Here is a 16362-nt window from a genome sequence, read left to right as displayed (position 1 = left end):
TATATATATATATAGTTATAGTATATATATATATATATATATATATATATATATATATATATATATATATATATATATATATACATACGTTATACAATGCAACATACATGTATTACATAAAATTACTTGAAATCAGAGTGCATCTTATAAATACTTTCGTATGCAAAAAAAATGAGTATAAAAGAAAGTTAATCATCCCGCAAAGTAATCTTGATATATTCCACAGCAATGTTCTTCTTTTATCAAAGATATCGTCGAACTTACCTGTGCAAGTTGGTACCGGTTGGCGAGGGCGTGGAACTGCTACCACCCGGCGACTCCGGTCCATCATCCACCAAATCGCCCTCAACGGAACCAAAACCTTCGTAGCTCTCCTCTTCGTCGTGACAGCCGATTTTGATTGTGGCAGCATTGGCCGATGTGGCCTGATGATCGTCCGGGCTCGCGGAATACCGTCCCGAGTCTGTGAGAGTCGAACTGTCGAAATTATGCAGATCGACCGACATCGAGAGCGAGGGCGGCCCGCTCTGATTCCACTCTTGAGGGACGCCGACGCCGACGTCGACGCCGTTTGTCGCACGTCTCTCGTCTTCGCGCGACGTGTTCCCCGCGCCGTCGGTTACGCCGCTATCGTTAACGGTGGATGTAACGTTCACGATAGATGTACGAGAGCTCACCATCCTTGGACCCCGCAATGGGCCCCGACGGAGTATCCGCGCGTTGCAACGTGATGCATGCGCTACCAAAGGACACTCTTCTCATTTATCGCCACCGTCACCGTCGTTGTCGCCTGCCCCGTTGCTGAAACACCATTTATGAGTCAGACTTAAGGTATGCCAGGAGCGCGTCCGCTTTGAAAGTAACAAGCGGTGTGGTAGACGGGAAAGAAAGAGAAAGAGAGATGCAAGTCGAGTCGAGTCGTTGCCCGCGAGAACTTCTCTTCCCTCATTCTCTGACTGAGAAGTCGGGGTCGAGGTAAACTTGTATATGTATATGTATGCGCAATGTTTTTCACATAATTTAAATCGATCTTGAGAAAGAGAACGTTGCTACGTTGCTATCTTTTATTCAAGATAATGAGAGATGTAGAAGCAAAATGCGCGCACTGAGTTTGAAGTGCATCTTATTCTGCATTTTGCCGCATTCATTGATTGCATTCATTACATTCATCAGTTGTCAGTTTCTGGCAAAATTGTGTGATAAAATACGTACATTGAGAAAAAAATATAGTTAATTTTAATAAATAGTTCAATACTGCCAATTAAACATTTACTTACAGTAAGTAAATACTTGTTCAATAAAAAAAGATTGTTAAATTAAATTAACATTTCTTGTAAATGTTCAAATAAATATAGCTTTATATTTAATAAATATTTAGTTGGCAGTATTCAACTAAATATTTATTAAAATTGACTATATTTTTTTTCAGTGTATAATATTTCAATATGTGTTATTGATTGTATGTTAATGAGATAATACAGCCATGTTGAATGAAACAACAGCGAGATTTTCCAATAAACCTCGCGTCAATAATCGAGTAACATACGAAACTAAATTCACATTAAAACAAGTCAAATAAGATAGAAGTTCAAAAATTATATTCTAAATTTTATACTTGGTTATACTCTTCTCATAATAATCCTAACGAAAATTTTTCTTAAAATTTTTTATATAATTTTTCAGAATTTCTATATACATTTCTGAATTTTTCAAAATGTCTGTATAATTTTATAACTTTTTAGACAATTTCTATGTTTTTTTTTTGACGAATTGGGACACTTAAAAAATGTTGAGAAAGTCTAATTTTTTCTAGAATTTTTTTGTATACGTAAATTCTGAAATACTCAAATAATAAAATACATGGAAGTATTCCCTTCGATTTTGAGAAGCTTTTGGTATATGTTATCTAGAAACCAAAATAAAGAATATGTATTTTTTATATGTGCTTATACGCATTCTCTGCATATAAGATGAAATACTTGTTTGACAAAATCAGTTAATTTCTTTCAAAACGAATATAGTGGAAATTAAGAGATGGAAAAAAAGTTCTAATAAAAGTTGAATAGTTTCAAAGTTACTTTATAATCGTGATAAAAAATTCTGTTCAATTTTTCATGTTTTACAAATAATATTTTTATTTTTATTTAGAAAAAAATTTCTATTAAAAAAATTATCATTATAAAATACTTTTAAAGCTATTCAACTTTTATTTAAAAAAAATTTTTTCATTTCTTGTTTCGATGATGCTCACTTCAGAAAAAACAAACAGATTTTTGTCAAACGGATGTTTTAATTCTTTGAAATATTATGAAGAATACTAACAATAAAAATTTTTACTAGAGTAATTACCTGAAAATTCAAATTACCAAATCTCTCTTGACTACAAATTTCAACGCAAAGTAACACAATCCACGTGGATTGCAAAAATGCATTACAGTTCAATTTAATGTAAGGGAATCTGCCTGCTCCTTCGCAATCTTTCCTGCATATTGTTTGCTGACATCAACTAGTAAAGTTGATTCAACATTATCGCATCGCAGCATCATAAGCGTTGTGTGTCCAATTTCTACAATAATCACATCGCAACATCGCAAGCATTGCAGTTTAATCAAAGTCAAGCCTGATGTTGATCAGATTTGCTTGCGACACGTTTGCGACGCTACGATGTGATTATTGTAGAACCAGTTTGTGGGGTTCGCAATCATTATTCTAATGAAGTAAATACAGACATTGCCTGCCTGTATATATGTATGGAACGACGGCGAGATCCCGACGGTGATATCTGTAATTTTATTAAACGATGTATTCTAGAGAAACAGAGTAGAGAAAAAGCGTGAGAAAACTGGCAAGAAGGTATATGGTGACGCTATCAGCGCTATGAATGTAAATGCTGTTTCAAAAACACGATAATATTAGCAAGTTCTATAAACAACAAATGTAGTATCGGTAACATTCGTCGAATTAGGTTAAAATGGAACATAAGATAATATTTTATAAAAAAGTATTTAAAGAGTATAAAATATCTAAGAGTATAAAATATATATTTTAATATAAATATATTTTAACAAAAAAAAATTTTTAAATCACAAAGATAAAGTATTGGAATATTACGAAAGACTAGTAGCGCCTGACGAAACTTCCGGAGTTTTGTAGCGCCTTCATATTATTTCGGTCAATTACATGATTTTATAAATATTTAATTATAGTTTTTTTATTTAATTATAGTTATACGAATGACTCACAAACCATTTTAATGAGTTATTTCATAACTCTTCATATGAAATATAAATAATTCCGTATATAAGAAGTTCAATTTACCACCGATTAATTATTTGGTTAATATTAATTGGTTAATATTAATATTAATTATTATAAGAGATACTTTTAATGATCTAGCGATTTTAAGTGCTCTTGTAAATTCCATGTGAATTTATATACTATTATATAGTCTATTAAATTGCGCATCGAAATAATTTTTCGGTCTTGAAACGCAAACTCCATTGAACTATAATACGCCGATATTGCATTACTCGCGGCAAAATTTTTATAAACTTTTAAAGAAAAGATCAGAAAACACACTATTCACACTTCAAATCGTCACTCAGTGAAAAAAATTGTAGCGTAATGATTAAAAATAATTTTAAAGAAAAAAATGTTAAACTTAACTTACAATTAAAGAAATTTTGTTTTGACTTTAAAATGCTTTTTCAAATATCACTTTGCAGAGATATGTGAAATTTGAATTTGATCTTTTTTAACGCTGATTTTAATAACGATGACTTTTTAATTTTGTAGAAAAGGAAAAGACAAACAAGATGGAATAATTAAAAGATCGTTTTTGCTTCATTGGATAACTTGGTTTAAAAAAATTATAGAACAGAGTTGAATAAAAAAGCAAATTAAGGATAAAATTCACTCTTTCGAATATAAATTGTCAACCGCCTTTATGTGCATTTTCTAAAGTACCGACCGGAAAAATTTCAAACTGTAAAATGCTCTTTTAAACATCTCGATATAATAATTTGTGATGAAGTTCTTCTATTTTGAAATTTGCCTATTTTTGCAATACGGAATAGATGATCCTTTAATTTTATTGAGAAGTATACTATATATTAAAATTAAAATCTTTAAGAAGTCACTGTAATTCCATGTTAAAATATTTAAAGTATATTTGATAATTTTTATGATTTTAAAGAATAGAAGCTGTAAATATAACAATCAATTGAAAGTATTAGGATCATTTTGCTTCTTGTGTGACCGATATAAAATTCTCAGGAGATGTGATTACAAAGAGTTAAGGATGTTCGATTGAGATTTTTGTCATTTATTTTATAATACATTTTCATATATTTTTATTAGAGCACAGATTAAAAAAATACTACTTAATTTTTATTGAAATAACTTATGATCCAGATGGCAAACCATCACAATTGTTATTTTTAAATGTGATTTAGAATAATCTGTAATTTTTACATAATTTTTCTATTATTTTGAAATATCTATCGAACATCCTTAAAATAATCATTTCTGCAACCGGTGTACTTGTTCAGTCAAGTACCTACAAATACAATCGTCAAACTCCCATATATAAATTTTTTAATCACAAATTTTCATTGGTTTTCATTGTCTTCTGAGATGTGTGTCCCAAAAATGGACAATTATTAATATGAAAATTTGCGATAAAACAATTTATATGAGAATTTGATGATCCTGAATACAATCACATTCGTTTTAGCTCTTATTAAGGTGCCTGATGGACACGGCACGTGTAGTAAAAATGTCACGTGTAATAGCGCGACATTTTTTAGAAGGAAGTAGATTTTAGGGGCTTCTGAATTATTTCTGCGTTGATTAAATAAATCCAACTTCACTTGCAGAATCGCAAAAGTAAAATTATTTGATCAAAATTTTGAATTTGCTAAATGGACATTTTATCCTGTGAATCCTAGCAAACGAGAATGGATTGAAATGCAGTGACATGGATTCAGATTTTCAGAAATATTGATTCACGAATGTTAAAATGAATACTTTTCAATCCTGTGAATGCATTTTTATTCATTTATAGGAATTGCATGGAGCATATCTCTATGTCTTTCAATCTAAAAATAATATTAGCTTTTTCTGTGCATTGTGAATACTGTTCAATTCAAAATTTTGAAGTAGGAAATGCAGTTTTTCAATCCAATTGCATCCAATTGAATCTAATTGAATCCAATCGAATCCAATTATATTTAAAAAAAAAAGTATTCGCTATTTAAAACGCATTTGGATAGAAAAAAATTTCAATCCATTTTAATCCATTCTCGTTTCCTGAGAACTATAAAGTCCCCTCCTTTTGAGTGCTTGGACTATACATCGTTTGAAATCCTTTCAGTCGAAGAAGAATTAAGATTTGAACAAAATTTGAAAATAAAGTTGCAATTATAGCCGGATTGAATGTAGAGATTCCTTTATGTGTCACGCTTATGGCTCCTGCACACAGAATCGGAAGGAAATTGACGCGAGAACCAATCAATTTGCTTTTCTATGAAAGCGAAAGAATGATTGGTTGAATGACTGCGCTAACTTCCACCGTGCAGCAAACGTTACCGCGTCCTATAGACAGGAAGTCTATAGGAGCATTAAGCTACTTAGAGTATGTTACAAACGACGCGATGTTACAAACGCTTTGAAAAATTTTTTAATTGGTCAGTTTGTAAAATTCTTTCTTTTAATTGGTCCATCAAATACTTCAAATCATTTGTAACGAGACTTTGACCACAGTCCTACAGTGCTTACTAAGCATATCGAGATATGATCAGCGGTTTCCAGGCACTTGTCACTCGGAATGGAATGCGTAGATGCGTTTCGAATCACACCGAGTTGAGATTCCAGTCCGCCTATTTAGAGCAGACTCGAAAGTGTGAACAGAGAGCGGAGGATATATTTAACATGTACGAGTCTCCAATATCTAATCTTCGTTCTCTAACGGCACATGGATATCACCAGTATTTCGCCTAATTTACATTCTGTTATCGTTCTTACCTGAAGCAAAACATTCGTCCATAAATCTGATTGATCCTCTAATTTTTCAATCTTTTTTTAGATCGATCGTTCCTGAAGAGTTCTTATATTACTTCCCGAAGTCATTTCGATTCGCTTTTATTTTTATATCACAATTTTAGTTTTTTTATATTATTTACATTCGTCGTAAAATGAAATGTTTACTACACACTTTTGATATTTAGAATTATGTGTAACATCCAAACGAGAATGGATTGAAATGAATTGAAATGGATTCAGATTTTCAGAAATATTGATTCACTAATGTTAAAATGAATGCTTTTCAATCCTGAATGCATTTTTATTCATTTATAGGAATTGCATGGAGCATATTTCTATGCCTTTAAATCTAAAAATAATATTAGCTTTTTCTGTGTACACAAACACAATTGTGAATATTGTTCAATTCAAAATTTTGAATAGGAAATGCAGTTTTTCAATCCAATTGCATCCAATTGAATCCAATGAAATCCAAAAAAAGTATTCGCTATTTAAAATACGCATTCGAAAAAAAATTTCAATCCATTTTAATCCATTCTCGGCATGCTGGGCAATAAAGCCTAATGCACTATTGAAAAGCACAGGCAACCTGACAACAGGAAGAGAGAATACGAAATTTCAATTCATCATAATAGAAACAATGCACGATTTTTCTGATAAGTTGAAATCTGTTAAGTTGTTTTCTGTTTTTATCATTGTGTTTTTCATTGTGTCTTAGGCTCAACTCTTGCCGATTAAAGACAATAAGTTTTGAGGTTTCTCTGATTTCACTCATAGATGATTAATTACTCCTAGTAATTAGGCGGAGTGACGCAATAGCAATATTAGTAATGCAATAAAATAAGTGATGTAATAAAAAATCCTTTTATTTTAATAAAATAATGTGTTTTTAACACACATTCGGTTTTCTTTTCAAGCAATTTCACAATCAAGAAATGAGCATGACGGTTAAAGGATTAGACGCTAGACTAGAGCCGAGCGAACACATTCTATTTTCAAACTGGACATGCTCGTATTGCACATACGTCGAAATCAACAACTACATATGTATACATATGTTACAAAAAGTGATTGGTTACGAGGACGAAGGTCTGTACAATGGAATTTACAGTAACGGTGCGAGCAGTGCGCTGAACGCATACAATCACGCATTTATGTTCGCTCCTTTCAGATGTATTGTATAATGGCTATTTCTATCAATGCAGATCAATTTTTTAATCTTGGTCTTTTTCTAAAAATTAGAGAAAAAGATAAAGAGTAAGTTAAACCAAAATTTAAGTTAATCCATATTGGTAGAAATAGATGTAAAGGGGATAATATAATATAATGCTTTTCGATCAATTCGGAGTTGAGTTTTCGTCAATAAAAATAATATTCAGGTATCAATGAAAGACGATTCCTTTTGATGAATTTAAATTCATCAAGAAGAGAACTATCAATCAATTAATTAAAATGCAAATAATGAATATTTTCTTCTCTCGAATAAAAAGATACGTTGTCCTAAAAACTGGCGGTCGACATTTTTTCACCCAGAGAAATGTCAACTCCGAACTGACGGAGGAATTCCCCGGAATTTTTCCGTCTCACAGAATTCACACGCGGCGGTACCACTTCATGGGTACCACTTCAAGAGAGCAGACTTTCCGACGCGGAAAAAGCGCACGGAAGTTAGATTCCTGATCCTGAAACTTGACTCACCTCGCGAGTCGATTGCAGTACGACACAGTGCGACACAGCTAGCGGTAGATAGGTACGACCATGTACATCCACCGTTTGTAGAGCAGCAATGTGTATCCCGTTTGTTCGCTGAATCAACACACCTGTGCTCGCGCGACAACGTGTCATAGAACGCGAACGTCTACCCGGGAAAGACCGATCAACCGAGGTGCGCGCGACCGAGATAACGGTGTGCGATCGGCGGCGAACTGAAAAGCATAGACGCGGACGCGGAGTCGCGAGTCGCGAGTCACGACGCGAAAGCTACGGAGACGTGGAGCTCGAGGAAGTGGAACGTACGATTGTGGAGCCACACCGACTGATCGACGACAATGAGGGAGGACGCATGCGCACTCTGCGCGAAATTATCGTGCACTACTCACCACTAGCACCGATCGGTAGTGGTATAATATACATGAAACGTCGCAAGGACGCTGATGAACACGTACTGACTGCTTGCGACAGGCGCACAGTGGTACACACAGGTGTGCGTCACTGTATCCGTCAGGGCCAGATATGAGAGAAAGAGAGAGAGAGAGAGCACAGTGTCGCTCAACCGTGTCGCCGCGTCGCGGTAGCGATCTCGCTTAGAACCTAGGACAATCCGGTTGATGACCTACCTAGAGCTGTATAGCCTATCTAGCAAACGAGAAGGGAATTAAAATGGATTGAAATTTTTTCTTATTTTTCATCCGATTGCGTATTTTAAATAGCGAATACTTTTTTTGGATTTAATTGGATTTAATTGGATTTAATTGGATTCAATTAAATTCAATTGGATGCAACTGGATTGAAAAACTACATTTCCTATTCAAAATTTTGAATTGAACAGTATTCACAATTGTGTTTGTGTACAGAAAAAGCTAATATTATTTTTAGATTTAAAGGCATAGAGATATGCTCCATGCAATTCCTATAAATGAATAAAAATGCATTCAGAATTGAAAAGCATTCATTTTAACATTCGTAAATCAATATTTCTGGAAATCTGAATTCATTTCAATTCATTTCAATCCATTCTCGTTTGCTGAGTATACATCCAATTGTATACGGGGTGTCTAGTAATTAACTGCCAACTTTTGTGAATAGATGGAGTGGATTAAACTAAATAGAAAAGTTGCGCGGAAAATCATGTGGATGCATCCTTGTCCGCAAATCTTTATATTAGTTAACTTCTTATTAGTTATTGATTTATAAGAAACTCGCAAAACAATAAAGAATTTTTCTATTCAGTTAAATCCGCTCTACCTATCAACGAAAAATGACACAGTAATTTCTAAACATCCTATATATAACACGCATGCACACACTCACTAAAAACTAAATTTTAGCACCCACTAAATTTTAGCACAAACTTTTAATATTTTTTTAATAGTGTTAACTCAGCGAAAAATCTTCATATTGAAATGAACCAAAGCTCAAATAAAAGCTTGATAATCAGAGATTCAATTTAAGTTACACAAAATGTATTAAAAAATAGCAAACATTAAAGAATGTTCAAGTTTTAATTTGATTTGGTTCATCTCAATATCGTGATTTTTCGCTAAGTTACTGCTATTGAAAAATATAAATATTTGTACTAAAATTTAATAGCCCGTTTTTTTATACGATGAGTTGTTTATCAGGTTTTTTTTTCATACAGGTATTTTTAACAGTTTCAGTAACTCGTGTCAATCGGTGTTGCGTGAGGAAAAAAAATTGTAAAATATTTCGGCTTCTAAAGATTTTGTGGTCGCTCTTTGAGAAATAAAGATTTTTCATTTTTATTAGATGTTACAAAAACACGTGCCAAATTTTAAAGATGTATTCTATTTAATAAAGATGGAAACAAGTCATATGAATATAAATTTGGAAATACTTCCTTTCGAAAATGTTTTTTATTTGCAGCATAAATTTTTAATAATGTTGTTTAACAAAAATGTTTTTGTTTATGATACTCCTATCGCTATTGTGAGTTTCTCAAAATTCTATTATCGCTTCACGTGAAAATTTGAAATATTTTTAAAATTTCTTAACATCTTTTCGATAATCCATAAACTATTGATGCAAAGCATTGCTGCAGAAATTTCTAACAATTTGTTTAGCAAAATGTTTTTGCTTATTTCTGTCATAAATAAAAAATATTTAACTCGGAAAGAAAGTATTTCCGCACGGAGAGAAAAAATTTTGGCAATTATAAATTAACAGTTCTAAAATTTAAGTTGCAATTAGTTTTATCAAAAGTTTACAAAGTAATAAGAATGAAGAAGTATTTAGTACTACTTTAGTTCTTATTACTTTGTAAAATTAGTTAATACTTAAATTTAGAGTTGTTAATTTATAGTATTACCAAAACTATTTTTTTTTCTCAATGCGGATTCATGTTCATATTACTTTTTGTTTCACCATCCATATTGTGACTATACGCTCTAAAATTTGGCCAGATATTTCTAAAACATCCTGTATATTTACATAAAATGAGTACTCTTTATTCCTTAAAAAATCGTTTTAAACGAAAAACTTTGAGGCTCCCGCTTCTTCTACAGTCACACAAGATGCGTTCAGGAATTTAAGATACATCATTTTATCCTTGTTGTTCATCGAATGTTAAAGAAGAATAAAATGATACCTCGATATATTCGAGTGAAGTTTTTAAACGTAATCCTAAATTATGGCACTAAACGACGGCGTGTAAAAAAAAGTCAATTTAACTTTGGTATCGGCATATACATGAGCATTAAGAAAAATTCACATGACTCGTTTTTAACATCGCGACGTGATATCATTACAGCGAGAAAAAGGAGTCTCAAGAGTTAACTTAGCGCAGTTAAGTCTTCGCTGTTGACTCGTCGTCGGTAGCCTTATTGTAGACCTCCTTGTAAACGAGCTCTTGCATCTGCATCCTGAGCAGCATCCTGCGGTCGGCCGGTAGGGTACGGATATGCGGTAATAGGCTCATCAGAAAGTAGTAATTATCATCGAAACGACAACTACCCTCGAGCGGATCAACGCCGGCGAGACCGGTGTCACTGTCACTCATCAAGACCTGCTCAGGCGAAATATTCTGCAGCATCATCTCGTTTTCCGCCAAGTTGTCGGTGACGTTTTGAAACTCCAAGTTGTCGAAGCTCTCTTCGGGTTCGCGCTTTACGTCCACTGTGCCACGTCGACCGTCACCACCGTCCAGCTTATGCTGATGATGGTGACGATGGTGGTGGTGATGATGATGATTGATATTACCGTCGCCAGCCATCGACAACAGATGATCGGCGATTGTGTCTCGATCGTCGAGGCCGCCGTCGATGCTTGGAGTCAGCATGCCATTCTCGCCTTCGCCCTCGCTTGGCTGCAGTTCGTCTTCCGTTTTCGGGATGCTGCGCTCCCAGATCGGCGGCCGCGGCAGCATTTGCTCCTTGAGGAATTGCAAACTTTTGAAGTGTATCCATACTGGCCGGTTCCGATGAAACTTGCTCTTGCGGTACACTTGATCCTTCTTTAACTCAGCACGGAATGTATCACGCAGGCCTTTCCATTTTGCTTTCAGCATCGGTTCTGTAAATAGATAAACAAAAGCTTATTCAATGATGTTGCAGATGCAACAACATGTTAAGCATATGCAGCCAGCTCACTTTGCAAGTGGAGAGTCAATAATTCGTCAGTACTTTAAAAGAATGCTGGAGCGATAGCCGAACTTGATTAATGTCATACAGATTTTTTAACTCCAAAATCATCCAGAGAATAATATATACAAAATGCAGACATAAGACATCCTGATCGAAGATATTATCAAGATATCTTTCAGACATTATGTCGTAGAGATGTCCTGAAGACATCTGTAAGATATATGTGTAAGATCATTTGATTTTTAGACATCGACATGTCTAACAATTCTTACAATTACATAATTTGCATTGAAGATGATATTTGTAATAGAATGGAGATATACTTTCCTTAATAAAAATCTGTTTTACCAATATCAAATTCTTTCCAGTATTCTCTTAAATGCAGTATTAAGATGCCATAAATCAATGAGAAGGCTATATTAGTATCTTAAGACGGTCTTAAAATAAGAACGGACTATAAATATTGCCCTGCGAATGCTACTGACACTATGCTTGTGGCTTGTTATTCATGGAGCTTGCTAACATTATTGCGTTATTGGTTCTACCAACAGCGTTGGTAGTGTTATTTGTTCATAGTGCTGATAGCGTCCCCCGAACGCACCCTTAATGTTGAAATCAAAAAGCGTTAACGCTGCGCTAGTTCAGTGCTGTTGGAACTGGTAGTAACTATCTTAGCTCCCCGAACAGATGATCGAGTTCGCAGCATTTGTGTTTACCGCGTGACAGTGAGCTTCCCGAACGCATCTTTGAAATGATCCCAGTAATTTTTCATACATCATCAATATGTCATCGTTTTCATTTCCATTCCAACTGCCTCACCTTGGTGAATTGGCTGGAGAGTTCACGTAGAGATTGTAGCATCGGAACAATAATAAAACCAATCCAAGCATATCGTTTTAGAGTGTAGTATTCAGAGCATTTGGAAGAAACAAGCAACCTTGATAACACAACTGTATGTATATTCATGGTTGCAACAATAAAAGATTGTAACACTTTCCTTTTCGATTAGTTTCAGAATGCAGCCTCATTCGAGTGATTAATTTTTCTTATTTATGGATCCATAATGATAAGATCTATGATATACAAAGAGACCGCGTATTGATTACACTCGTGCGCGCGCATCGATGCATCCTTATTCTGCGCATGCGACCTCAACAGAACGATTTGTGCATGTGCGTGTATTCACGTTGGTTCACCGTTTACGGTTCAATTAATATTACGATCGAAGCACGATAAGAAATCTCGTTTCGGTCGTGCACTAGAATACCTCAGGTAAGATGTCTCCCATAATATATCGTGCGGCATTGACATAATCATTCGTGACATACTTCGCGCCAGTTCGCGCGTGGAATGAGGTTAGGACGATGCACGTTATGTCAACACGTCAAATAAACATACATGAAACTTGCGAATCTCAAGAACTGTACTTTAAAATAGCAGAAATTGTACTTTAGAATAACATAAAAATAGCATGAATCTCTAGAATAAAAATAATTCGTCAAATCAAATATAAAATTTTTAATTCGCATCTACGACGAACTTCATAAGGTGCAGAATTTCGTTTTGAAACCTGCGCTTCCCGGCAAGGAAATCCGCCTCGTGTCTTTAAATTTAGATGATGGCGAGATAGATCGACGAGTCGGAGAGAATAATATTTCATTTTGAGATGTATGGCGATAGAATGTTATAATTTAGAATATTAACCTAACATTTGTTGTCGAAAAAGAGATGCACAGTCTTCTGTATTTGCTTTTTCGACGGAGTAGAGTATGAAATGTCAAAATTGCGTTGAGAGACTTCTTTAAGTATTAAAGCAACTATATAATAAAAAATTGTAATATCGAGATACTTTTTAAAAAAATTCGGCCAAAAACATTTTGCTGAAGATTAATTTAGACATCACCAAATGGATCCTTACTTTCTCTCTCATTTTGTAGATTTTTTTTGACATGGGAAAGGCATTATTTTAGTCGTTTATTTAAAGCGCGTTAATATTTACGTAAAATGAAAATAAGGATTCGAACGCCGCGTTTCTCCAAGACGACCGAGTCAGAATAGGCAATTTTAAGGATTCATAAGTCATTCATGAGATGAGCGACTGCCGTATCCTTCTCGATCTGACAACTTGCTCGTTCGGCAGACTTGTTTCCATGCCACGATCGTCGCGATCGCGTATGTAAAGGATATATTTATCCTTGCCAAAGGAGAAGAACCAAGAGGAACGGTCTGACACGAGTAGGCGACGCATGGGCGAAAGACGACTGGCGTCTGGGCAGCTTAGGGCGTTTGCGTCGCTGGCGAGCGATTACTTATCGCGGTCCGGTCCTGCGGTACCAATCGGGGATAAGGTGTTTACATGACACGTACTGGGCAGATTGAATATCGCTGCGATCTCCATCCAGACGCGGTTGGTCACCTCGCGATTATGGTAGGAGATGTGCCTTTGATTCCAGAGCGCCGGCCGTTTGTAGACCTCGGCGATCAGCCGATTTGCATCCATCTTCACCTCGTCCCTCATACTTTCTTCGCCTCCTCGTCGTCTTCTTCTTCTTCTTTTCGCCAACTCGCACTACCCCCGCGGATGGGGAAGCTCGTAACGATGGCGAGTCAGGCGAGTGGCGGACCGATGAGAACAAAGTACGGGCGAATACTAGCGCTGGGATAGCGATTAGCGCGCAGGTCGCTGGCGGATAACGATCGATTTGCGTTTCGCCCTCGTCTCGCCTCGCTAGCGCTAGCGGCCGCGCTCTTCCCAAGTACCTTACCTCCTCGCCACCCTCGCCCTCGCTCGCGGCCTCGCCCTTAACATTTTGCCTCGCGCAAGCGAATAGAATGACCGAAAGGACTGATATCTCTTATTCGCCTCGTCCTTCTATATGTTTAATACGTTTATGTGCGACCAGCGAATAAAGCGCCTAGATCAGCCCAGTTAGCCCAAATCAATGATCGAATGTCTTAGATACATTTTATTTTTTGGATTCTATTCTAAAACTTTTGAAATGAATTGTCACTCTAAAAAATATATGACATGTTACTCTTATATCCGTTTTTACCAAATATGATAATGTAAATTAACTTTAAGGTTCCTGAGTTGTCGCCACGGCCATACTGAATCGTGATGTTAGAAGCGAGAGTGACATATTAATTTCTGTTACTTACTATTTGTAAATAAAGACAATTTGGATTAAAACGAGATAATGAGATCGCATTAAAACACTTGTAAAACTGGGGCAAAGCTATTTTATACCTCCTGATAGTCAACAAATAGTCGTAAAAGATAAAAGATATTTGAAGTTCGTTTATTCAACGCGCATGCGTTCTATTTTCACTTTCGCGTGCCTTTTATCACCTTTTTGATTATTTATTGATTGTCAAGGAGGACAAGGATAGCTTTGTCTCATTTTTACAAGTGTTTTAAAGCTATCTCATCAGTTCGTTTTATCCAAATTTGTCTTTATTTACAAATGGCACGTAACAAAAATTAACGTGTCATTTTTCGCTTCTGACATCATGATTCAGTATGGCCGTGACAACTACTTACGATCACTCAAGAGCCTTAATCTCGGTTTAATTTGCACTTCAGCTTTTTCTAATTTTTAAAACTAGAAAAAGATTAAGAGTTAGTTAAATCGAGATTAAAGTTAAACTACATTAAAAATGGGTATTAAAGATTGAAAATTGAGCTCAATTCTTCAAGTTTTTCACTGGCTCAATTTTCATTCTTTAGAGTCTGATTCTATTTCAAAATATTTAGAGAGTGTGTGTATGCATGCAGCTTCGTTGATAACTACGCTAAATATTTTATTCGCGGATCGTTTGATCATGAAGACTCATTACGTAGATTGCAATGAGTAAATCGATCTGTTCGCGAATATAATGCGTGAATGTAATATTTGCGCATCTAATGGACATGTGCGTGCACATTGTCTACAATCTTCGTGATAATGAAGAATTTCACTTCTAGCGTGAATAAGAACTCTCTTCCTTCAAACTCGATTGTTTCATTTTTTAGAGCTCGTTACAATAACGTAAATATAGAAATGAAATATTTGCAGACGCAATATTCGCGTTTCGACTGATATGGTGCATCTCCAGTAATCATAATGAAAGACTCAGAGTTGATAGTACAAGGAGCAGAGGCACGTCTCTATAAGGGAATCTATTTAGGAAGGACATGCATGATGAAGGAGAGATTCGTAAAGAATTACCGACACCCAGAGCTAGACGCTCGTCTCACCAAGGATCGCATCAGAGCCGAGGCTCGCGCCATTATCCGGGCGAAATCCGCAGGTAAAAACGCACGACGCATCGAAGTACATAATCGGTAGAAGAATATGGACTCGCATTCATTACTTTCATTTATTCTCGTTCAATAATGTAATCTATCTGTTCTGTTCTTAAGGAATAGCAACGCCGGCTTTATATTTAGTAGACTTGGAGCGACGCAGAATTTACATGGAATACATAGAAAACGCCATAGTACTGAAAAACTTCATAGATGAGAATATTTCGGGAAAAATAGACGTGGTTCATTTGTTAGATTTCATAGGACATGGACTGGGCACAGTGATAGCTAAGTTGCACTCGAAGCATATTATCCATGGCGATTTGACCACATCAAATATATTGCTCAAGAACAACTCAATCGAGTCACTCTACAACAATCCATCAGAAGGTAAACTTTTCGCGGTGGCATTTCTCTTCGCGCATAATAAATTTTGTTTAATGTCGCTTTAAATCACGAATGCGGTAAACGATAAATAAACTTTATCATAATTATCATATTTAATTGTAAATCGAATTATTGCTGACAAATTTGCTTTGCACTGAAAAGGAGTTCTAATATTTATTGTATTTGAAAAAAATTTAGTATCTTTTGTACATATCTATTATAGAAGATTCCATTATTTCCATTATTTCTTTATAAATGACGATATCTATCTATCTGTATATGTGTGGTTTGCACGCACGCACGCACGCACGCACGCACGCGCACACACAC

General features: G+C 35.3%; 3 protein-coding genes across 3 annotated transcripts in view; 1 reads left to right on the top strand and 2 right to left on the bottom strand.

Annotated features, from left to right (window-relative positions):
- Positions 1-680, bottom strand: part of LOC105621459 — a 7656-nt gene extending 6976 nt beyond the window's left edge. The window contains exon 1 of the mRNA XM_012202926.1: positions 265-680. Within this exon, the coding sequence (XP_012058316.1) occupies positions 265-680 (416 nt within the window). The remainder of the gene's footprint in view (positions 1-264) is intronic.
- A 9884-nt stretch (positions 681-10564) lies between these two features.
- LOC105621393 lies at positions 10565-13878 on the bottom strand. Its single transcript, XM_012202861.1, has 2 exons — positions 13728-13878; positions 10565-11289 (listed from the first exon to the last, which is right to left on the bottom strand). Exons 1-2 carry the CDS (start codon positions 13876-13878, stop codon positions 10565-10567), a joined length of 876 nt encoding a protein of 291 aa, XP_012058251.1.
- Positions 13879-15463: 1585 nt separating this feature from the next.
- Positions 15464-16362, top strand: part of LOC105621391 (TP53-regulating kinase) — a 1598-nt gene continuing 699 nt past the window's right edge. The window contains exons 1-2 of the mRNA XM_012202858.1: positions 15464-15650; positions 15763-16035. Coding sequence (XP_012058248.1) covers positions 15464-15650; positions 15763-16035 — 460 coding nt within the window. The remainder of the gene's footprint in view (positions 15651-15762; positions 16036-16362) is intronic.

The sequence above is a fragment of the Atta cephalotes genome (assembly GCF_000143395.1).
Source record: "Atta cephalotes unplaced genomic scaffold scaffold00033, whole genome shotgun sequence".
Classification (NCBI taxonomy): domain Eukaryota; kingdom Metazoa; phylum Arthropoda; class Insecta; order Hymenoptera; family Formicidae; genus Atta; species Atta cephalotes.
The sequence above is the reverse complement of the archived record's forward strand: the minus strand, read 5'-3'. Positions and strand labels throughout refer to the sequence as shown.